The sequence below is a fragment of the Amphibalanus amphitrite genome, unplaced genomic scaffold (genome assembly GCF_019059575.1).
Source record: "Amphibalanus amphitrite isolate SeventyFive unplaced genomic scaffold, NRLGWU_Aamphi_draft 000939F_arrow, whole genome shotgun sequence".
NCBI lineage: Eukaryota > Metazoa > Arthropoda > Thecostraca > Balanomorpha > Balanidae > Amphibalanus > Amphibalanus amphitrite.
This window is the reverse complement of record NW_024882433.1, coordinates 189563-212964: the sequence shown is the minus strand read 5'-3', so window position 1 is coordinate 212964 and position 23402 is coordinate 189563. Positions and strand designations below refer to the sequence as shown.

The 23402-nt window shown below is 55.3% G+C and overlaps 2 protein-coding genes across 7 annotated transcripts in view; one reads left to right on the top strand and one right to left on the bottom strand.

Annotated features, from left to right (window-relative positions):
* Window positions 1-8179: 8179 nt before the first annotated feature.
* LOC122368322 (uncharacterized protein K02A2.6-like) lies at window positions 8180-11819 on the bottom strand. The gene is made up of 3 exons (XM_043342148.1): window positions 11627-11819; window positions 8387-11104; window positions 8180-8199 (listed from the first exon to the last, which is right to left on the bottom strand). The coding sequence occupies exons 1-3, from the start codon at window positions 11817-11819 to the stop codon at window positions 8180-8182; spliced, it is 2931 nt and encodes a 976-aa protein (XP_043198083.1).
* Window positions 11820-14186: 2367 nt separating this feature from the next.
* LOC122368329 (golgin subfamily A member 4-like) overlaps window positions 14187-23402 on the top strand; it is a 44712-nt gene continuing 35496 nt past the window's right edge. For all 6 annotated transcript variants that reach the window (XM_043342164.1, XM_043342168.1, XM_043342167.1 and 3 more), the window contains exons 1-4: window positions 14187-14423; window positions 15574-15643; window positions 16446-16579; window positions 22259-22435. In XM_043342164.1, the coding sequence (XP_043198099.1) occupies window positions 14271-14423; window positions 15574-15643; window positions 16446-16579; window positions 22259-22435 (534 nt within the window). In that variant the 5' untranslated portion in view covers window positions 14187-14270. The remainder of the gene's footprint in view (window positions 14424-15573; window positions 15644-16445; window positions 16580-22258; window positions 22436-23402) is intronic.

Here is a 23402-nt window from a genome sequence, read left to right as displayed (position 1 = left end):
CCCCGTGCTAATGGCGCAAAGCACGGGCGCCCCTCCTGCCGCGCCACTACTCTTCGTGAGGGACACGGAGACGGACCGGCAATTTCTAGTCGACACCGGGGCGCAGGTCAGCGTGCTGCCTCGCCGCTGCCTGCCCAACGGGTCTACGCTGACCCCTGCTCCTGTCGGCCAGCAGCTCGTCGCGGCAAACGGCTCACCGATCGCGGTGCACGGCACCTGCCTGCTGGACGTCACCTTGAGTCAGCAGCACCGCCTGAAACATCGATTCTTCGTCACTGACGTCACCACACCCATCTTGGGCACCGACTTCCTGGCCGCACATCACCTCGTCGTGGACGTTGCCAACCAGCGTCTCCTGCGGGACGGCACCGTCTGCGCCAGCGCCGAGCGGTCAAGGCTGTGCTCCATCGGAGTGCGTCTCGTTCGGGAGCAGGCTGCTGCTCGCTTCGCAGCTGTCCTCGCCCGGTACCCGGATGTGACCTCACCAAAACCTGGACCAACACCGGTGAAGCACAACGTGACGCACCACATCGTCACCAAGGGTCCACCGGTGTACCAGCGGCCACGACGCCTCCCGCCGGAGCGCCTTCAAATCGCACGTGCTGAGTTCAACAAGATGCTCCAGCAAGGCATCATTCGACCGTCGAGCAGCAGCTGGACAACTCCACTCCACATGGTGCCAAAGAAGAGACCCGGCGAGTGGCGTCCTTGCGGCGACTACAGAGCGCTGAACGCCCGCACCGTACCAGACCGCTACCCGCTGCCGTACCTGCGGGACTTTTCAGCCGACCTGCATGGGTGCACCGTCTTCAGCACCATTGACTTGGTGAAGGCTTACCACCAGATCCCGGTGGAACCTGCCGACGTCCCCAAGACAGCCATCACGACACCGTTCGGCCTCTACGAATGCGTTCGGATGCCGTTCGGCCTCAGAAACGCTGGACAGACCTTCCAGCGTTTCATGGATGAGGTCCTCCGCGGCATACCGGGCTGCTTCGTCTACCTGGACGACATTCTGCTGGCCAGCCCGACCGCCGAACACCACCTACAGCTCCTGGACCAAGTGCTTCAGCGCCTCAACACCTACGGCGTCGTCGTCAACAGGCACAAGTGCGTCCTGGGACAGGAGCAGGTGGTGTTCCTCGGCCACTCGGTAGACGCCGACGGCGTCCGCCCGCTGCCTGGACGAGTCGAGGCCATCAAAGACTTCCCGGAACCGACCACTCAGTCCCAGCTACGGAGGTTCCTGGGGATGGTAGCCTACTACCACCGCTTCATCCCCCAGGCAGCCGAGCTCCTGCAGCCTCTGCACGCCTTAATCACCCACAAGGCAAAACGCTCGAGAGCGCCTGTCACGTGGACAGACTCGGCGCGGCAGCGTTTCAAGAACGTCAAGGACGCCCTGGCCACGGCGACACATCTCGCACACCAAGTCCCGGACGCGCCGCTCGCCCTCTTCGTCGACGCCTCGGACTGCGGAGTGGGCGCCGTCCTCCAGCAGCACGTCGCCGGCGAGTGGCAGCCCCTCGCTTTCTTCTCGAAAACGCTCCAACCCGCGGAGAAGAAATACAGCACGTTCGGGCGCGAGCTGCTCGCTATCTACCTGGCCGTCCGGCACTTCAAGCACGCCATCGAAGGACGGTCAGCAATCATTTTCACAGACCACCGACCACTGGTAACGGCCATCGGCTCCTCGTCCGACCGCTACTCGCCACGAGAGGTCCGCCACCTGGACTATATCGGCCAGTTCGTGTCGGACATCCGCCATGTGCCTGGCAAGGACAACGTGGTCGCCGACACGCTGTCACGCACGGTCTCGATGGTGGCCCAGCCGCGACCCCCGCTCGCCGACTTCACTGCCATCGCCAAGGCCCAGTCCGAAGACGGCTCGCTGGAAGACCTCGAGGCCTCAGACACCTCACTGCGCCTGCGCCACATCCCGGTCGGCGATGGACTCCGTCTGCTCTGCGACGAGTCCACCGGATCGCCTCGGCCGGTCCTCCCAGAGGCGCTGCGCCGGCCCTTCGCCAAGGCTCTGCACGACCTGTCGCACCCTGGCGTCGAGGCCACCGTCAAGCTCGTCTCTAAGCGGTTCGTCTGGCCCGGTATGGATCGCGACGTGCGCCGCTGGACCCGAACCTGCCTCGCCTGTCAGCGCTGCAAAATCGGCCGGCACACCAAGTCTGACGTCGGCACCTTCCAGCCACCTCAGCAACGCTTCGACCACGTCCACGTGGACCTCGTCGGCCCGATGCCTCCGTCAAGAGGGCACTCGTACCTCCTGACGTGCGTCGACCGGTTCACTCGGTGGCCAGAAGTCATCCCTCTGCCGGACATCCGCACCACCACGGTCGCCCGCGCCTTCCTCGAGCACTGGATCGCCCGATTCGGCGTTCCGTCCATCATCACGACGGACCGAGGCGCCCAGTTCGAGTCGGCCCTCTGGTCGGAGCTACAGCGATTCCTGGGCTGCCAGCGAACTCGGACGACGTCCTACCACCCGGCCTGCAACGGTATGGTGGAACGCCTGCATCGCCAGCTGAAGGCCAGCCTCCGTGCACACCAGGCTACGTCATGGACGGACGTGCTGCCGCTGGTGCTCCTGGGCATACGCTCCACCATCAAGGCGGACCTGCAGGCGACGTCAGCCGAGCTGGTGTACGGCTCCTCACTGCGGCTTCCCGGCGAGTTCTTCATCAGCAGCCAAGCCTCAGCAGCATCACCGGCCGGCTTCGTACAGGACCTGAAGCGCGCCATGTCTCAGGTGCGGCCGACACTCCCACGTCCGGTCCAGCGCGCCACGTACGTCCCGACGGCACTCCAGACGGCGACACACGTCTTCGTGCGCAGGGACTGTCACCGCTACCCGCTGGACGCTCCATACGACGGACCGTTCCCGGTTACCGAAAGGACCACCAAAACCATCACCATCGACCGTCGACAGAAAAAGGAAGTCATCAGCATCGACCGGTGTAAGGCCGCCTTCCTGGAGACGCCAGACGAATCCGGTCATCGACAGTCTGACCTGCCGACTGTGCAGCCGCACGGTACTCAGTCCAGCGGCCCGCCGGCCGCGCCACCGCTCAGCAATGAGCCCAGCGGCCCGGAGCTTCTGATCTACGGTGACGCACCAAATCGCCATGCAGCCGTCGCTCGGGCTGACGCTGCACCATTGCAGCCTCGGCCGATACTACGGACGACCCGCTCCGGCCGCGTCATACGACCTCCGGTAAGATATCGCCATGTCACTTTTGTCCGCGACATGTCTGGCGAGGGGGTACTGTAGGGATCATCTATGCGATTTGTCATTTCATGTTGTCATTTTCATTTATGTCACCGCTTTATCAATCAATCTGTTACCTCTTGTCAATTGCGCGTCAAGTTTGTTTGTCATTTGTAAACCGGCCTGCCGCTGGCCTCAACCTTCCTGCTAACCGCTGTGCCATACGCTATAGAACGTGTCGTGCAAAGGTCACGGCGGCACCCCTGAGGCGGCCGCTGCCCGTACGTTTAGGAGCCCATTGTCGTGACGTCATGACTGTGGACAAAGGTCGCGGTAGGGGCTCTCCCGGCAGCCGGACGGTGACTCATACGTTAAGCTTGTCTCTCGCCGCGCCTGCGGGCATATTGGTAGTACTAGGGACGGCCAGCATGTGACCGCGGTTTTCGGCGACATTGTCAATTCGTTTCTCGACTCTGCTGTTCGCTACAAGACAAATACACATAGAAAACGGCTCGGGCATTTGGAGAAGAGCGGCTACTCTGAGGCGAGGGAAGAACACGGAGATTCACACAAACGACCTGACTAGGTTGCACCGGCCACAGTCGACCGAGGTGGGCTTCCGCGCCCTTAAAGACGCCTCTGACTGGCCATTGCGCTGACACCCTGGTCGGACCACGGTCATTGATCGGACCCTGCCACTGGTTCGTGCTCAGGCTGCCTTAGCGGGTAGACCTGCTCGACCAGACGCCCCACTGGTGGGCGAGTGCTCGGTTCCGACTTTCACCGCCGGTCCAACAGCGTTCTGCTGGTTCCCGCCGATCCGGTTACGACACCGCAAGTGCCGTACCGACTCGGGCGTCCCAGGTGGGCGTAACGGTTACCACACCAGTTCGCGACCCCCAGGCTCTGTCAGCCGTCGTACGGCTCTCGGACGGACACTCTAATAGATCAGCCACAGATCAATAGGTTGTCACAGACCGTCCGTCCAGCCAAGCGCTACCCACAGCGCAGTACGACAGGGCGGCCCCTACGATTTTCTTCAAAATTTGCACAGACACTCTCCTGGGCCCCCTCTTCAATCTGGCTGAAGAAACCTACCGGGGAATCCAAAGGAAGGGGCCCAAAGAGGGCCCCAAAGAGGCCCTTTCTAAGTATTGCCCCTAATTTCGCGACCAATCCCGACAATATGCACATCATTGGAAAGAGCGTAATTTCCCAAACAAAAAACCCAAGTAACATTTTTCGATGGGGCCCACCTGGGGCCCACGGGACCCAATTGAAATTTGGGGCCCAATGGGGCGGCCCCTACGATTTTCTTCAAAATTTGCACAGACACTCTCCTGGGCCCCCTCTTCAATCTGGCTGAAGAAACCTACCGGGGAATCCAAAGGAAGGGGCCCAAAGAGGGCCCCAAAGAGGCCTTTTCTAAGTATTGCCCGATAGGCGTTATCACAAGTGTATTCGCGGCCATTGGGGCGACATAAGAAAAGAAGAAACCAACTGGCCCCAAGAACTTTAAATTATCAGTTAGCATGCATTTTGTCCTTGATGTGTAGAGAATTTACCATTATTTGTTACAGAAAATTGCATTTAAAATCTTCCATTTATGCTTTTTTCATCGTTTGCACAATATGTTCTTTTACTCAGCTAGAAACACTAATTAGAAATAGTTCCCGCATCATCAAGAACAATAGGGAAGGCTTGAAGTGAATAAAATAATTTAAACGGTTTTGTAATCTATGTGATGGCACTTCTAAAATTGCCTGTAGAAATATTGAAGGCAAAAGTTCAACTTTTTCACAAGACGAATGTCTATAAACCTATTTAACTTGTGACAACTCAGCCGGTATTTCGTCGCCTACAGCCCAGCTTTCCCTAGTGACCGATAGAGGCGCTGCTATCGATGTCCGCCCGTGCCGCCTAACGCCCTAATTTCGCGACCAACCCCGGCAATATGCACCCAGATTGAAGAGGGGGCCCAGGAGAGTGTCTCTGCAAATTTTGAAGAAAATCGTAGGGGCCGCCCCATTGGGCCCCAAATTTCAATTGGGTCCCGTGGGCCCCAGGTGGGCCCCATAGAAAAATGTTACTTCGGTTTTTTGTTTGGGAAATTACGCTCTTTCCAATGATGTGCATATTGCCGGGGTTGGTCGCGAAATTAGGGGGCAGTACTTAGAAAGGGCCTCTTTGGGGCCCCTTTGGGCCCCTTCCTTTGGATTCCCCGGTAGGTTTCTTCAGCCAGATTGAAGAGGGGGCCCAGGAGAGTGTCTGTGCAAATTTTGAAGAAAATCGTAGGGGCCGCCCCATTGGGCCCCAAATTTCAATTGGGTCCCGTGGGCCACAGGTGGGCCCCATCGAAAAATGTTACTTGGGTTTTTTGTTTGGGAAATTACGCTCTTTCCAATGATGTGCATATTGCCGGGGTTGGTCGCGAAATTAGGGGCAATACTTAGAAAGGGCCTTTTTGGGGCCCTATTTGGGCCCCTTCCTTTGGATTCCCCGGTAGGTTTCTTCAGCCAGATTGAAGAGGGGGCCCAGGAGAGTGTCTGTGCAAATTTTGAAGAAAATCGTAGGGGCCGCCCCATTGGGCCCCAAATTTCAATTGGGTCCCGTGGGCCCCAGGTGGGCCCCATCGAAAAATGTTACTTGGGTTTTTTGTTTGGGAAATTACGCTCTTTCCAATGATGTGCATATTGCCGGGGTTGGTCGCGAAATTAGGGGCAATACTTAGAAACGGCCTCTTTGGGGCCCTCTTTGGGCCCCTTCCTTTGGATTCCCCGGTAGGTTTCTTCAGCCAGATTGAAGAGGGGGCCCAGGAGAGTGTCTGTGCAAATTTTGAAGAAAATCGTAGGGGCCGCCCTATTGGGCCCCAAATTTCAATTGGGTCCCGTGGGCCCCAGGTGGGCCCCATCGAAAAATATTACTTGGGTTCTTTGTTTGGGAAATTACGCTCTTTCCAATGATGTGCATATTGCCGGGGTTGGTCGCGAAATTAGGGGCAATACTTAGAAAGGGCCTCTTTGGGGCCCTCTTTGGGCCCCTTCCTTTGGATTCCCCGGTAGGTTTCTTCAGCCAGATTGAAGGGGGGCCCAGGAGAGTGTCTGTGCAAATTTTGAAGAAAATCGTAGGGCCCGCCCCATTGGGCCCCAAATTTCAATTGGGTCCCGTGGGCCCCAGGTGGGCCCCATCGAAAAATGTTACTTGTGTTTTTTGTTTGGGAAATTACGCTCTTTCCAATGATTGGCATATTGCCGGGGTTGGTCGCGAAATTAGGGGCAATACTTAGAAAGGGCCACTTTGGGGCCCTCTTTGGGCCCCTTTCTTTGGATTCCCCGGTAGGTTTCTTCAGCCAGATTGAAGAGGGGGCCCAGGAGAGTGTCTGTGCAAATTTTGAAGAAAATCGTAGGGGCCACCCAATTGGGCCCCAAATTTCAATTGGGTCCCGTGGGCCCCAGGTTGGCCCCATCGAAAAATGTTACTTGGGTTTTTTGTTTGGGAAATTAGGCTCTTTCCAATGATGTGCATATTGCCGGGGTTGGTCGCGAAATTAGGGGCAATACTTAGAAAGGGCCTCTTTGGGGCCTCTTTGGGCCCCTTCCTTTGGATTCCCCGGTAGGTTTCTTCAGCCAGATTGAAGAGGGGGCCCAGGAGAGTGTCTGTGCAAATTTTGAAGAAAATCGTAGGGGCCGCCCCATTGGGCCCCAAATTTCAATTGGGTCCCGTGGGCCCCAGGTGGGCCCCATCGAAAAATGTTACTTGGGTTTTTTGTTTGGGAAATTACGCTCTTTCCAATGATGTGCATATTGCCGGGGTTGGTCGCGAAATTAGGGGCAATACTTAGAAAGGGCCTCTTTGGGGCCCTCTTTGGGCCCCTTCCTTTGGATTCCCCGGTAGGTTTCTTCAGCCAGATTGAAGAGGGAACCCAGGAGAGTGTCTGTGCAAATTTTGAAGAAAATCGTAGGGGCCGCCCCATTGGGCCCCAAATTTCAATTGGGTCCCGTGGGCCCCAGGTGGGCCCCATCGAAAAATGTTACTTGGGTTTTTTGTTTGGGAAATTACGCTCTTTCCAATGATGTGCATATTGCCGGGGTTGGTCGCGAAATTAGGGGCAATACTTAGAAAGGGCCTCTTTGGGGCCTCTTTAGGCCCCTTCCTTTGGATTCCCCGGTAGGTTTCTTCAGCCAGATTGAAGAGGGGGCCCAGGAGAGTGTCTGTGCAAATTTTGAAGAAAATCGTAGGGGCCGCCCCATTGGGCCCCAAATTTCAATTGGGTCCCGTGGGCCCCAGGTGGGCCCCATCGAAAAATGTTACTTGGGTTTTTTGTTTTGGAAATTACGCTCTTTCCAATGATGTGCATATTGCCGGGGTTGGTCGCGAAATTAGGGGCAATACTTAGAAAGGGCCTCTTTGGGGCCCTCTTTGGGCCCCTGCTGTTACGCCGCTAGTATCCGCGGCTGAGTTCGTTCCAGCTTCCGGGTCCGCGATCTCGGTCCGCGATCTCACACAGCGTTCTGAATAACGTAGTCCTGTATTGGTGATCGGTATCCGGCGGGGGCCGCTGCCCGACTGCTGCACGGCCGCACCGTGCCCACGAGCGCAGCGAGCTCAGCGCCACCTAGTCTACTGCACAAAGTTCAGAGGGCAAGGGCTACGTCACCACACACTACCCCCCTCAACAGGAATGACAGTCGTGGCGAAGCAGACAACACAAAAACTGGCCGAAATAAGACTAAACATCCGTCTAAAACTATTTCAAAGCAAAGCCAGTCGCTTCGAACACGACTTTGTGTCGCCGTCACATTTCGGCTATGAGGCGACGCGGCTGCTTCCGCTGCCTGACGGAAACACGCTGAGCGATGCCCCCAGTTGCTGATCCAGCTCCTGTTCCTGTCGCCGATGAGGTCGCACCGCCACCTCTGCTGACCTCCTCCTCGGCACCAGCGTCGCCGCCTGCAGCTACCTGCGCTTCCTCGGAGCTGCCACCGGTAGCGGTAGCAGGTGCTGTCACAGCATCATTGCCCGTCGCCCCCGGCCTGTCTTTGGCCGGTGACCTGACCGTCGTTTCCGACCCGCCGGTCACACCTGACCCGACGATGACCCCCGGTCTGATGGTCACCGGTGGTTCGCCAATCCCTGTGGGTGCCACCGGAACCTGTCCAGTACGGTTCGGTGCTGCCACCGTCGGCTGCCGGCTGATTTCCTCCGCGCCATCGGACGCTGCAGCAGCCTGTTGGGTGCCCGCCAGACGCAGCTGGTCGGCGTGCCGCGACCAGATCGCGCTCCCCACGTCCACTTCGAACGACAGCGGGCCCGTCCGGGCGGTGATGACGCCCCGCCGCCACTTGGACGGTCCACCGTAGGCCCGTGTCCAGACGTGGTCTCCGATCGAGAACTGCCTGTTGTGACCTGGCCTACCGGCCTGCCACTGGCGAAGTTTTTCCTCGCGCTGCCGCACATGCACATCCGGCTTTAGGAGGTCCAGGTTGGTTCGCACGTTCCGTCCCAACATCATTTCCGCTGGAGACCTCCCCGTGGTCGCGTGTGGCGCCACCCGGTATGCCAGCAAGAACCGCTGGAGGCGCTGAGAAAGCGTTCCTCCGTCCTTGAGTGCAGCTTTCAAGCCATTCTTTACGGTTTGAACTGCGCGCTCCGCCGCCCCGTTGCTACTGGGATGCCACGGCGCTGTCCTGATGTGCCGAATCCCATTCGAGTTCAGGAACTGGGAGAACGCAGTGGCGGTCAGCTGGGGTCCATTGTCGCTGACCACCTGGACCGGCAATCCAAACCTGGCGAACATTTCGCGCAGAACACGCACAGTGCTTTCCGTGCTGGTCTCACGCATCGGCACTGCCTCCACCCAGCGCGAGTAGCTGTCATACACTATCAGAAAGAAAGAGCCCTGGAAGGGTCCAGCGAAGTCGATGTGAACCCTGAACCAGCAGCTGTCCGTCGGTTCCCAAGGGTGTAGTTCAGCACGCGGTGGTGCCCCGCGCTTTTCCATGCAAGCCGCGCAGTCACGCGCTAGGGCCTCCAGCTCGGCGTCCATGCCAGGCCACCATACGTATCGGCGCGCCACACCTTTCATTTTGGCGCTGCCCAGGTGACCTTGGTGCAGCTCTGCCAGCACCTGTTGCCGAAGGCAGTGGGGAACCACCGTCCTGCCACCCCAGAGCAGACATCCCAGGTCCGTGGAGAGCTCATCCCGCCTCTGACGGAACGGGGCCAGCTCCTGCTCCACCTGTCCGGGCCACCCACTGTGCACGTACGTCAGGACGCGCGACAGTACCCGATCGCGGCGTGTCGCCGCCGCGAGTTGTTTGGCCGTCAGAACTGGAGCTACACCGTCCATGAACAGCAGATACGAGCCGCCGCTGGTGTTGTCCTCAGCGTCCGCTGGCTCGACCTCTCCGCCTGGCACTGCCATACGAGACAGACTGTCCGCCAGGTGCATGTCTTCTGATGGACGCAGCTCCACATCGTAGGTGAAAGCCGCGAGCTGCAGCGCATACCGCTGTAGCCTGGCCGCAGCCAGCGTTGGCAGCTCACGCTCCGGACTCAAGATGCGCGACAGCGCCCTGTTGTCCGTGACCAGGGTCCACCTCCGGCCGTAGAGAAACTGACCGAAACGCTTGACGGCGAAAGACACCGCCAGCGCCTCCTTCTCTACCATCGGATACTTCCTTTCCGTTTTTGTGAGTGTCCGAGAGGCGTACATCACCGGACGCTCCAGTCCTTCCTCGTCAGGCTGCAGAAGCACGGCTCCCACGCCGACTTCACTGCTATCTGTGACGAGCTTGAGCGGCGCCTCTGCATCGTACCGCTTTAGGACTGTGTCCCCTGCCAGCAGTTTCCGCACTCTGACCAGTGCGTTTTTGTGCACATTAGTCCATTTCCACGTGGCGCCCTTCTGTAAGAGATCGTACAGCGGCGCTAGTTCCGTGGAGAGGTTGGGAAGCACGCGCTGGTAGTAGTTGATGCTCCCCAAGATGCTGCGCAGACTTTTCACATCTTTAGGGTCCGGCATGTCGATCACTGCGTCAACTTTCTCCTGTACTGGACGCAGCCCCTGTGCTGAGATGCGCCAGCCGAGGTACTGCACCTCGTCGAGTCCAAGTTGACACTTTTCCCGTTTCAGCTTCACCCCATGAGCTTCCAGCCGAGTTAGCACTTCATCCAAGCGCACGCACAGGTCTGTCATGTTCGCCGCCGTCACCAGCAGATCGTCTTGATAGGCCACACACCCGTCTATGCCATCCAGGATGTGATCGATTGCTGCCTGAAACACCGAACTGCACGCCGATATGCCGAACGGTAGGGATTTCATCCGATACCGTCCTCGGTGCGTGACGACTGTTGTCATATCCCGCGATTCCTCCGCGAGCTCCAGCTGCAGGAAGGCGTCTTTCAGGTCCAGTTTGCAGAACCGCCGTCCTCGGACGCTCGCAAAGATGTCCTCGGCGGATGGCGTAGGATGCGTCGCCATTTGCAGCTGCGGGTTTACCGTCAGTCGATAATCACCGCACAGACGCACACCGCCATCAGCCCGTGGCACCGTCACCAGTGGTGTTCCCCAGCCGGGCGCGTCGTTTGGACCGACTTTTTCCGCGATCCCGGCCTGCACCCAGCGGTCGAGCTCCTGCTCGACGGCCGGTTTCAGTGCATATGGAGGCGAGCGCACCGGCCGTGACACCGGCCGTGCATCCGGTTTCAGTGTCAGGTGCGCCTTTACTCCACTGATGCGCCCCGGTGTGCCGTCAAACACCGACTTGTGCCTGTTACAGACCGCCTCCAGGTCCGCCGTCCCTCGGTCCGGAGTGACGTCCATCACCGCCGTCTCTCCGCCGCCCACACTGATGTCCAGAGCCCGCAGCCAGTCGCGGCCTAGCAGACGGCGATCGCCAGGTAGGTCCACCACGACCAGTCGCAGTCGATAGTCCCGACCGCGAAACCTTACAGAGACGTCTGCCTCACCCCGGAGAGGGATCCGGTGACCAGTGAATGACGACAGCTGTAGCTGAGTAGGTTTCAATCGCAGCCGCGGGATGACCGTGTCCCGCCCCACAGCAGTGATAGGGCTGCCAGTGTCCACCACCATTTTGATGGCCACCCCGTTCACCGGTAAAGTCATTTTAACCGCCTCCGTTAGGTTAACAGCGTTTATCTGCCCCAGCCCCCACATGTCCGCCGTGGCAGTCCGCTGTCGGCATGGACTGCGCAGATGTCCGATCTGCTTGCAGCGGTAGCACCGCCGCGTCTCCGGTGCCGGTCTGACCCCGTCGGACCCACGAGTGTCAGATTCCCGGCGCCCCGGCCCCGTCGGCCGCCGTGACGCTGGTGCCGCACGCGCTGACTCATCCGGGCGTCGGCTCTCCTGACAGTCCCGCTGAAAATGTCCCGCCGCACCGCAGCGGTAGCAGCGGACCGTGCGCCGCTGGCGGTTCCGGTTACCGTCAGCCGTGCGCTGTGGCCGGACAGCGTTCAGCTGATCCGGTCCCGAGGTCACCACATCGACTTCTGGCCGCTCGTCCAATGCGGTGGTTGACCGTCCGACGCCGTCCGTGCTCAGAGACGCATTACGGAACTGCGTCACTAGCATTTGCGTTTGCTCGTATGCACGAGCCGTAGCCTGGAGATCTTGCAGTGAAAAGTTGTCTCCTTTGGTTCCGACCGTCTGCAACAGTCGCTCCTGAATTTGTGGAGTCGCGCCGGCCACGCTCCTGTCCCGGAGCTCACGGTCGAGGTCAGCCGCCGGGAACCCGCACCGCCCAGCCACCGCCCGCAAACGAGCCAGGTACGCGTCGAATGACTCGCCGGCGTACATGCTCGTGCGGTGGAACGTTACACGTTCCGCCATAAGGTTAGACGTCGGCTGCAGATATTGGCGTAGTTTAGCCACAGCGGTGTCGTATTGTGACGTTGCAGCCGTTGCAGCCGGCTCCGGCAGGGTGTCGAACACGTCCTGGATGTCCGGCCCCATTAGATGGAGCAGGACTGCAGTCCGCCGCCGGTCGTCTGTTATGTCCATCGCCTCGGCGTAGAATTCCAGACCCTTCAGCCACCGGCGAAAGTCCATCCCCTTTGCAAAAGGAGCCACGCTCGGCAGTCCGGCCGCCATGTTTGCCACCGCCCCGAGGCTGCACCGGGGTCGGGCACTGCACACTGCACTGACCGCGCTGACTCACCAGTCACGCCACTCCGAGCAGAGTCCAAAGTTCAGAGTCCAGCGGCCGCCGTCGCCGCCCGCACCACTGTTCAGTGTTCACCCAACACGGAGGTGCAATACAAATGTTCCCAACAACGATACAGCGAAACGCAGCGGCAGAGCTGACAGCGTTAATGCACAAAATTATGCAGCAGTATAAAAAAATACTAAGCACTAAGCAGAACTAAGCACTAAGCAATATCACCCGGCACGACGCTATCACTTCACCGTGATGTATATCCGCGCCGACCGCCGCGCACTGCACCATCCAGCACGCCATGCGAGTTTGTCCGAGTCCCGACGCTGTCACTTCCCCGTGACGTATATCCGCGTCGGCCACCGGTGCCGCACCACCAGAACGCCAAATCCGTGAGAACGCCACTTTTCCTTCCGAGATCACCACTAAGCGAATCTCATCCTCGTCGCCAAGTTGTTACGCCGCTAGTATCCGCGGCTGAGTTCGTTCCAGCTTCCGGGTCCGCGATCTCGGTCCGCGATCTCACACAGCGTTCTGAATAACGTAGTCCTGTATTGGTGATCGGTATCCGGCGGGGGCCGCTGCCCGACTGCTGCACGGCCGCACCGTGCCCACGAGCGCAGCGAGCTCAGCGCCACCTAGTCTACTGCACAAAGTTCAGAGGGCAAGGGCTACGTCACCACACCTGCCTTTGGATTCCCCGGTAGGTTTCTTCAGCCAGATTGAAGAGGGGGCCCAGGAGAGTGTCTGTGCAAATTTTGAAGAAAATCGTAGGGGCCGCCCCATTGGGCCCCAAATTTCAATTGGGTCCCGTGGGCCCCAGGTGGGCCCCATCGAAAAATGTTACTTGGGTTTTTTGTTTGGGAAATTACGCTCTTTCCAATGATGTGCATATTGCCGAGGTTGGTCGCGAAATTAGAGGCAATACTTAGAAAGGGCCTCTTTGGGGCCCTATTTGGGCCCCTTCCTTTGGATTCCCCGGTAGGTTTCTTCAGCCAGATTGAAGAGGGGGCCCAGGAGAGTGTCTGTGCAAATTTTGAAGAAAATCGTAGGGGCCGCCCCATTGGGCCCAAAATTTCAATTGGGTCCTGTGGGCCCCAGGTGGGCCCCATCGAAAAATGATGCTTGGGTTTTTTGTTTGGGAAATTACGCTCTTTCCAATGATGTGCATATTGCCGAGGTTGGTCGCGAAATTAGGGGCAATACTTAGAAAAGGCCTCTTTGGGGCCCTCTTTGGGCCCCTTCCTTTGGATTCCCCGGTAGGTTTCTTCAGCCAGATTGAAGAGGGGGCCCAGGAGAGTGTCTGTGCAAATTTTGAAGAAAATCGTAGGGGCCGCCCATTTGGGCCCCAAATTTCAATTGGGTCCCGTGGGCCCCAGGTGGGCCCCATCGAAAAATGTTACTTGGGTTTTTTGTTTGGGAAATTACGCTCTTTCCAATGGTGTGCATATTGCTGGATTTTGTCGATGTTATAGGCCTGAAATTGTTGAAAACGTTTATTTATGCCCCGAGGGCATACTCCCGGGCCCATATATTTGAAGCTGTTTTGTTCGGTTCAGGGGGGCGCTAGCCCCCTAAATTTGGTACCGTTGCACGTAAAATTTTGTCCTCTTTCGAATGACGTGCATTTTTAGCTGTTTTGACGGCTAGAAGTAGGGTTTTCAAAGTTCGTCGATTGTGCCCTGAGGGCATACTGTTTTTTGGGATGTGTGGCCCCCCTGATGGATTCCCCGCATTTTGGCACTAGGATTTTCGATAGAGGACACCATTCTGCACCTCTCCACCAAAATTCAGCGAAATCGTAGGGGCCGTCGATCCCTGCTGAATCCCTGCTGAACCCCTGCTGAATCCCTGCTAACTTCCGTTACATGTTTTGTATTTGGACACGATTCGGAGTTGGAGTTGTTGGCTACTTAAATTCATGCGATTATTTCCCAAATATGTTCAAAAATTTGAGGAAGAAAATCACTGAGGAGGTGGGGCAGCCCTCTATGAGGCTGCCAGTACAACAATTGTCTCAGGTCTGTAGAAAATTGGTGTAGTACCTATAAGGTGAAGACATGGGTCAATTCTTTCATGGACATTGTCAACCCCATTGTGTTTTGTGCATCATTTTTTTTATCATACTTTGCCAGCACAACAGTTCAGCACATGAGCATAGTGTACCACTGAGGGTCCGCACTGCTTCACGCAAATTTACACCATAGTGTACCACTGAGGGTCCACACTGCTTCACACAAATTTGCACCACATCGTCATAGGGCTGTTCACGGGCCCTGTGTGCGGTAGGACTGTACATATAACACAGGCTCCAAGCTCCGCCCACTGCGTCCCTACGTCACATTTCTGTCACCGCATGCAGCCGTGTGACGCCATACCGATTACACATCCCCTACCCCCACGCCTACTGCACACACCGTACACACCACACTCAGCAGTTTGTAGTGCCCATGAACAGCCGGAGCCCTCATGATAATTCCGCACCATACTGTGCACCTGTGGTCTGTGGAGTGCCCCAGCTCCAACAAGATCAAGTTTTCATCAAGTTTGTCATGCTTGGTTGTAAGGGGGATTCCTCACATTATGGGGCTCCCAACTCATGATAAGAGAGCCCCACCTTTCTTGCTATGCAGGGGGTGTCCTATGTGCTGCACTTTTGCAGGGTTTTTCATTTTTTCAGGTGTGACTGACATCCACTGGGGATGTGATTGCTATTCTAAGGGTGTCCTGGAATTGCTTAGGGGCACTAATTTTATGGTGGGATGACTCCTCCACTGAATGTGTCTATTACAAGTCTATCGTTGGGTCATGGTCGCCCAATCTCTCTGGGATGCTAGGATTGTTTATCTTTTTTTTTGTCTTATAATCTGCACTAGAGCAGCATTCCAATTGCAACACATTGGGGCACTGGTGTATTTGTGTGCTCTTTGGATCCTGGGTCATGTAGCTACACATGGAAAGCAGCATTTGGAAGAATGTCAGAAATGATTAACAGAGTGTCAATAGCTCTATGGTGATGGTTGATAGGTGGGGTGCTGATTGGTTGTCTTTAGGGGTGCATATTTCAAGATGGACGTGCACTTGTGAATAAGGTGCACATTGCATAATGCGCATGCACCCGCATGCATATACATAGATGAAATTTAGTCATGAATACGTCCTGTTTGACAGCTCATTTCGGGTGACTCTCCACGGGCCAGCCACGAGGCAGATCTCAGCGCCTTCAGTCTCGACGATGAGGGTAAGGAAACCTGAGATCAGTCGGTTGAACCCTTCGTCAACATTCCTGAACGGCGCTCATTATCCGTCGGTGGCATGCCAGAGGTTACTATCATATAAGACTGACGTGTAAAATTGTTTAATTGCTGATGCTTTATGGCAAGCGATTGTGGAGGCTGTGGAGGCTCCTTCCAAACTTTCTGATCTTTCATTTCACGTGCGATGTAGAATGCCGGAGTGTCAATCGGGTTTATGTTTACCTACGGCTTGTTTACGATCTTTATCGTTATCTTCTGGGTATGACGCCAAGGTAGGCGTCCAAACGGAGTCCCAGACTTTCCATTAGAACTAGCGGCATTTAATAGGTATTGGCAACATGATAAAGATTTCAGTCTTTGTGTTAGGATCCCACTCCATTCCGGGGACATCTCAGAGTGTGTGCATAGACATTGTGGTACCTAATTCAAAAGGTCTTGACCACCTTGGATACCGAAACTGGAAGTCATTGTCCGATAAAATCGGAAGCGATGCAACTGGGAATATCGCACGGCTTAAACCGTACCGGGATCTTGTTGTCTCGATTGTAACATCTTGGAGCGGGGGTATGGCTTATGAGCCAGGTAGCACAATCTGTAAGGGTTGTTAGAAAGGTCATCTCTAATAATTTCGCAGGCACTCAGCAATCAGGCGAATTCAAAAATAGATCACTAGTTCTCTGCAAAGGTCAGCGGATTTCCCAGTCCCCGGCAGACCGCTGTGCCCCTCTGATCGCCTCCACCCCTGTCCGCCAGGCCGCTCAGAGCACCCCACCCTCTGTCCGGCAGGGTCGGCGGCGGCGGCCGGAGCACCCGGAGCGCGGCCGTCGGTACCGGGACGGCTCCGGCGCGGCTCGGCGGCCTCCTCGACGGTTAGCGAGTCGCCGGCGGCTGCTGCACCGCTGCGCCGCGCCCCACTGCACGTATGTCGCCCTCACGCAGCACCAGCACTGGCACTAACCACACACAGCGAGCACGGCTGCATAGTAAAAGCGTTGTTACTTTCAATATTGCGCAGATCATTGCTATTCTGAAGCGAGTGGCTGTCATGAAATTGAAACATTTACCTTAACCCGGCAGTTGCTGGGGTATTTCGCCACCCACCGTTTGCTGGGGGGGGGGGGGGGGCGTTAAACGCCCCCAGCCGATAACTCGAGAACCAATAGGCGCAGCGAAACGCACGAGGCGGCAAACGAAAGAGCGCGACGAGACGCTTCAGATGAGTACTTTAAAGTTGAATTTTGAGGTCACAGGTCGGGTCAAGGTCAGGTCAAACACCTGAAATCGGGCTTTCAGTAGCATGGACTTCAGGACTTCGCAATGGGCGCCTGTCGCCATAAACTCTGTCAAAACGGTGCATAATCCATCTTATAAGGCGTACAAGAGTGTCAGCCCCATATAGGGGTCAGTCAAGCATAGGTCAGGGTCAAGGTCAGGTCAACCGGGTAGGCATATATCCCCGAAAATCAAAACTGATATTCGCAGCCTGTGACACATGTTTTATAGGTAATTTGGGGCGTAGAACACGATGGTGACATTCATTTTATCATATGTGTACGTGTTTGGCTCAAAAAGTTCAATTTAAGAAATTCATGTATCATGGTCACGAAAAAATGCCAAGATTCAGTTCAAGATTTTGGAAAATGCGGAACGATAATCAATAATTGAAGATAGCCATTTGATTGATCATGGTATTGGCAGTCTAATGGCGTTTACGGCATGTCTGTATGTCTATTCTGTGATTTTATATGATTTTTTGAACATATGCCGTTTTGGGTCGAAAACTCAGAAATCATGACGTCACTAAAACCTCGATATCTCAAAAATTTTCCGACCGATTTTTTTGAAACTTTGTCACAATAAACTTCAATCAATTCTCTACAGGTACCCAAAATTTGGCGCGCCTGCGGCGCGCCGTTTTTATGCTATGGCCCGGCGAAAAAAGTGGGGGCGTTTAACGCCCCCCCAGCAACTCGCGGGTTAATTTTGCTTTAATCGTCGCCTTTATGGGAAGTTTGCCATACATTTTTTTTTAAAGGGTCACATTTCAAATAATTTTGATGGTCTCCGAATCAGAAAATTTACTAAAGGTTAAAGACATATGATCAGTGTGGGTGTTGAAAATATTGATCGAAGTTGGCAGGGGTGTCGATTTCTCAAAATGGTTGGGGGTGCTCAACCCCTGCACCGAGTGAAAGATTGCAGCTTTGCCATGGGCACAACCGTACAGGGCATGGTTGGGTATCCCCATAAGGTACTGATAATCCCGGGATTTCCACTAATATTTCCCAAAGGTTGAACGTTCTTCAAAATCATTCTGCTCGTCCTAGTACTTGGCTACCTCATTACATAAACATCTTTCCGAAAAAAGTCGTACATTTGCCGGCAGCTCGGCAGCAGCCCCAGCACCTCTGTAATAAGGTGACAGAAACCGATGACCGCGGTTAGCACCGGTGCAGCAGCCCCTGCGGTCCACAGGGGCGGACATTGCGCGGGAGGCAACGGTATAGCTACGAGGCTCTGGCGTTAATCAGACGATCACAATAATCGCTAAAAAATGGCAGGTGATCGCATTTCGATATTTATGGGTTTACGATTTTCCTCAGTGGCGTAGCCAGGTGGGCCCGTGAGGCACATGCCCCCCCCCCCCCCATTAGGTTCAGGGGCCCATCGGGTTATTCGGGCCTGAGGGGCACTGCGGCGCCAATTGGCCGCTGAGGGTCCAGGTTGGCTATATTTGGACTCAGAAGGGCCCCACAAGGCTCGTAAGAACACCTCATGGGCCCACAAGTACCAACATTAAGATCTTCGTAAGGGCCCAAGCTAGCCTCTGAGGGCCACTTGCCGGCCTCTGGGGGTCTTAACCGGCCTATAGGGGGCCAGCTCTAGGAGCTGCACACCCGCCTGTAATGGCCCCACACCCATTTCTCTGAGGGCCCCACACCCCTAACTCTGAGGCCCTACACCAATGCCTTTAAAAACCCTACATGGGCGGTTCTGAGGGCCCTTGTCAGTTACCAGCGACCCTGACGGCCCCACACAGGTGACTCGGAGAATCCCAGCGGCGTCTGAGCGCACCATGCCAGTCTCTGAGAACCACACAAGGCTCCTGAAGGCACCGGTGACCTCTTGATATCTTCTTGTCGGCCTATGAAGGGTCCGTTCCGTAACAGCAGTTCTGAGGGCCCCACGCGCGCCTGTGATGGCCCTAAACCAGTGTCTCTGAGAGCCCCCACAACGGCGCCTGTGAGGGCCGTCACCGGCGACTGTGAAGCCCCCACACCGGCGCCTCCAGTCCGAGGGCCCCACACCGGGGGCGCATGTGACGGCCACCCTGCTACCGGTGACATTTGAAGGCCCCACACCGGCGACTGAGGGCTCCATCGGCGTCTAAGTCCGTTCCGGTCTCTAAAGACGACCCCACAGGGTTTATGAAGGTACCACCGGCCTCTGATGGCCCTTAGCCGGCCTCTGAGGGCCCGTCGCCGGTCTCTGGAGCCCCCTGCTGGCTTGTAAAGGGTACGCGCCAGCAGCTCTAAGGGTCCGACACCCGTGTACGACGGACCCACACCAGTGTCTTTACAACTTAACGTCTTTTTATCGCTCTTCTTCTTAAAACTAACTTTTCTGGCTTTACATCTTTATTTCATGCCTTGTAAATTGCGTAATTGTTTTATTTTTATTAGTGAAAGACTGCAGAACAATTATTTTCCTCAAGCAGAGTTAGTGGGAGTTATTGAGGGACAAAATCATTGGGGGTGCCCGGAAAACCATTGGGGGTGCTCATTTGAGCATTGGGGGTGCTCATTTGAGCATTGGGGGTGCTGCAGCACCCCCAAAGGTATACAAATCGACACCCATGGAAGTTGGATTAATTGCAAAATACCGGGCTTCTCAAAAAAGTTAGACGGATTTCTTTTGCGAATAGAGGACCCCTAACAACATTTAAGCAAAATCAATGCACGTGGAAAAACGGAGAATTTTTCGTAGATTTATATGACACCATGATTTGAGCTTAAAAAATGAAGCCGTGGTCTTAGAAAGTAAAAGCATAACTCGTGAAATTATGCTTTCCCAGACTACGTCGGTCGGTTCGACACCACGGAAGATCCGCAAACACTTTAGGGCAAAGAGAGCAACATCTTGAAACAAAATTTTCCACATTATTGACAAGTTTCTGGCTGGAGGAAGTGTTAACAATATGGTTCACGCAATTCAAGGAACACAGCGGCGGCCATAAACCCAATCAAAAGCTCACGGCGAACACCACTCGTGTGAGAGATGCGCTACTCAGACTGTCAATGGTCAGCGATATCGGGTGGCTCTGGCGACGTTTTGGAGGGTTCTGCAATTGCAGGATGAGCAGAGATCCGGAAACGCTTAAGATCCAATGGTTCCAGCAAGACGGTGCCCCGCCAATACCGCTAAAGAAAACCGGGAGGGGCTGTGGGAGCGTTTCGGGCGGCGCGTGATCTCGAGGTTCGAGACACGCCCGTGGTCGGCGAATTCTCCGAACGTAACCCCACCGGACTTTTTCCTATAGGACCACCTCAAGTCCCAGGTGTACCGAAACCACCCAAAAAGTTCCGAAGATCATAAGGATGCAGTGAAGTCAGCGGTGTGCCGTCTGCAGCTTTCCGTGGGTCGTGCTGCAGCAGAGGTCGCGCTGCGCCGGGCTAAACTGCGCATCGAGCAAAAAGGGAATCATCTCGAATATAACCTCGGCGCGGCTCAGAAAGGCGACTGCCGAGGATCGAAATCCCCTCAAACGAAATGTCTTTGATGAGGCTTTTAGGTGATACCCAATTATGTTTTGTTACACTGATACACCCTTCAATACGTTAGTTATAAAATCGTCTAACTTTTTTGAGAAGCCCGGTAGCAGGAAAAATAGCTATTGGTATGCACGGATTGGGATGAAAATTTATCATATGGCGCTGATGCCTGTCGCCGGGCATTAGCGCGGCATTGGGCGGGCCGTGTCCTGTGGGCACGATAAATTTTCGCCTCTGAATGCTCATGACAAGCGGAATTATAAATAGGATGTTAGAGGCGCCCAGGGTCAGGTGCTGCACAGTGCACACTGCACAGTGCGTAAGGACATGGGCGCCCTTTGATATTTAAAGGGTCTGATTATGTTTGAGTTTGAAGACGTGTTTCCATTTTCAACTTCACTTTCTTAGTTCGTTTTATTAATAACTGCACGCACTTTCGAGTATAATTTATGCGATGGTGACGATGTTCCTAAAACAGATCCCTATCAGTATGATTTGTGCAATGCTCATTTATGCATCGATGTCGATGATAAAGTGATATTTTGACGCCAATGACCACTGTGCGCCCAAAAACCCCAATTCATCATCGATAAACTGAAATGTGCCAGCATTATGACACTTTTCCATCTTCCTGTGGACATTGTTATTTTTTGCGATGTTTGGTGGTTTATGTTGTCACTTTTTTAGCATCAGCTTTTCTTCTGTGATCGTATTGTCATCCATCTGACTTGTTTTTTTTTCAGCGTCTTCTTCTCCAGATCGTCTCCCGAAAACAGTAATCTGTTTTTGCGTCTGCTGTTCAGAATAGAAATAACCACTGACTGTAGCGCTGTTTGATGACTGCTTTCGCTACTAATATGACCTTTACATCAGCACCTAACGGTTTTGACAAAGTTCTGACCGCATGCATCCACACAACTGCTCGTAGCTTTAAGAACTACTTCTAACGTAGTTATAGGTTTCTACAATGACTTGGCATGTTTATTTTTGTTGGTCGCAGTCCTGATATTTGCCTGGCCTAGCCGTGTGTGTTCTTGGTTGTTAAATTATTTGACAAATCATGCTTGAAGATGTGCTTAGAGCTGCACACATTTTTCGGTTTAATGACATACAAGTGTGTTTTAATCGAGACTGACCTAACCCGGCCGATACATGCGCTAAGCCGCCTGATGACGGTAGTTTTTAACCGTCAATTCCCGTTCAGTTTCTTTGTTCTCATTAGCGAGCTCGGTTCACTGGGGACGCCGGCAAGCAGTACGCCGGCTGAAATCGCGCGGTCCACACAGGTGTTGTCGAATGGTGTCGTCGACGGTCCGGCCCCCACCCCTCCCGGCCGGCCGCGCGCTGCTCCAAGTGGCGTCCCCCATACACAGCGGCTCCCAGCACCACTCAGCACGTGCCGGCCCGGCCGAACGGTGCTCAGTTGGCGCAGCCCAGTTGAGCAGACATTTGTGGTGTGAGGACAGGGCTGGAGGGCACTCCGTTGACCAGTGGTGACCTTACATTTGGTGGTGCACAGAGATGGTGCTCAAGGCCGTGTAATTGTGAAATCGTTGTGGTGTCAGAGCTGTGAACGACGTAGTACTGATGCGTACTATGTTCGCGCTCATCCCAGTGATGTAACCGACCGACAGCACTTGTGGGACGAGACGGGGTCTAGTGATAGACGCTCCATGGAACTGAGGTGACCTGTGCCGGTATCCTTGTCCCGTGTCCGCGCTGACCATGCAGTCGGCTCCTGTGCCGCGCCGGCCGCCGCTGACCATGCCGTCTGTGCTGGACGTGCCGCGCGGCCCGCCAGTGACGTGCCACCTGACCCGACCTCAGGCCGATCTGGAGTCGGGCAGTGAGGTGAGCTCCGTGGCCGACCTGGGCGCCGTCTCCAAGGAGCAGCTTCTGCACAGCTACCAGCGCATGCGAGCAAAGTACAACAAGTACCGCGGCCGATACACGGATCTGGCACGCGCCTTTCACAACCTGGAGAATGACAATGAGAAGATGAGGGTGAGTACACGGGGTAGAGAGGCTCCGAGGGGTGGGGTGGAAATCGCGAGGAAAGAGGGGAAGGTGACATTGTGGAGCGAGCGGAATTAGCCAATTAGCAGGTGCAAAATTGCAGATCGTCTTGGTTAGTTCTGCAACTGGAAAGGCTCGCAGAATAACATAACCTGATCTCGATAATCAAAAGTCGTGGTTAGAGTTGCAGCAGTGGCCAGCAGCCTTTCGGCTGCATAGGGTGGAGTGACTTGCACGTGCTGGTACAGGGTCGCCTAGCAGTGAATTAGCGAATGCCTGATCAATCGTGCAAGGTATGCTTTAGATAGGACTAACACCTGCCATAACTCTGATACGTCTGCGCATGTTATCGTCAGTAACTGCAGACTAACAAACATGGTCCTAACATGTGCTGCACGAGCTTTCCGTCCCACGGATACAGCGGACTGCTTTACACCCAGACGGATGTCGGAATCAGGTGTCCATCTCGGTAAATTGGACATCAGCTGACTACCCGACAGTCGACTGACGGTGCCTGGCTCACTTAGGGGCTCAGGTACTGTGATTTTATTGCCCTTATCGATATTTCGCTTATCAAGCAAATACGGACACACGGCTTTTACTGCCGCCTACCCCCACTGACACGGTAACGCCATTTGTCTCGCGGTAGCGTGCTCCTCAGACTGACTCAGCAACGTATGTACCCCCATAACTGACGTAGTGACACTAATGACGCATCACCCACAGTCACTTATGTTTAGTTTTCACCATCCAGTACCCTGACCGTATTAGAGACCCCACTATCGCACGCTGTGTCACGTGGGACTTTTGATCGGCGAGAAGTGATCCTACTGTTTCCGCCCCTCTCCTCCCGTCTCTCATTCTGTACCGCCGCCCCGCCCGTCCCTCTCCCTGCGTCTTCCCCTCTCCCAACCCCCACCCACTCCCCTTACTGCCGGCCAGTCGCCCCGCCCCA

Coding starts and splice junctions, on each gene's coding strand:
- LOC122368322 (XM_043342148.1), bottom strand. CDS start 11,819: ATGCTAGTGACGCAGTTCCGTAATGCGTCTCTGAGCACGGACGGCGTC. Junction 11,105..11,626: donor GGTCCGCTGCTACCGCTGCG/GTGCGGCGGGAC, acceptor GCCGTCTGCTAG/GCCGCGACTGGCTGCGGGCT. Junction 8,200..8,386: donor GACGGTGGCAGCACCGAACC/GTACTGGACAGG, acceptor TACCGGTGGCAG/CTCCGAGGAAGCGCAGGTAG.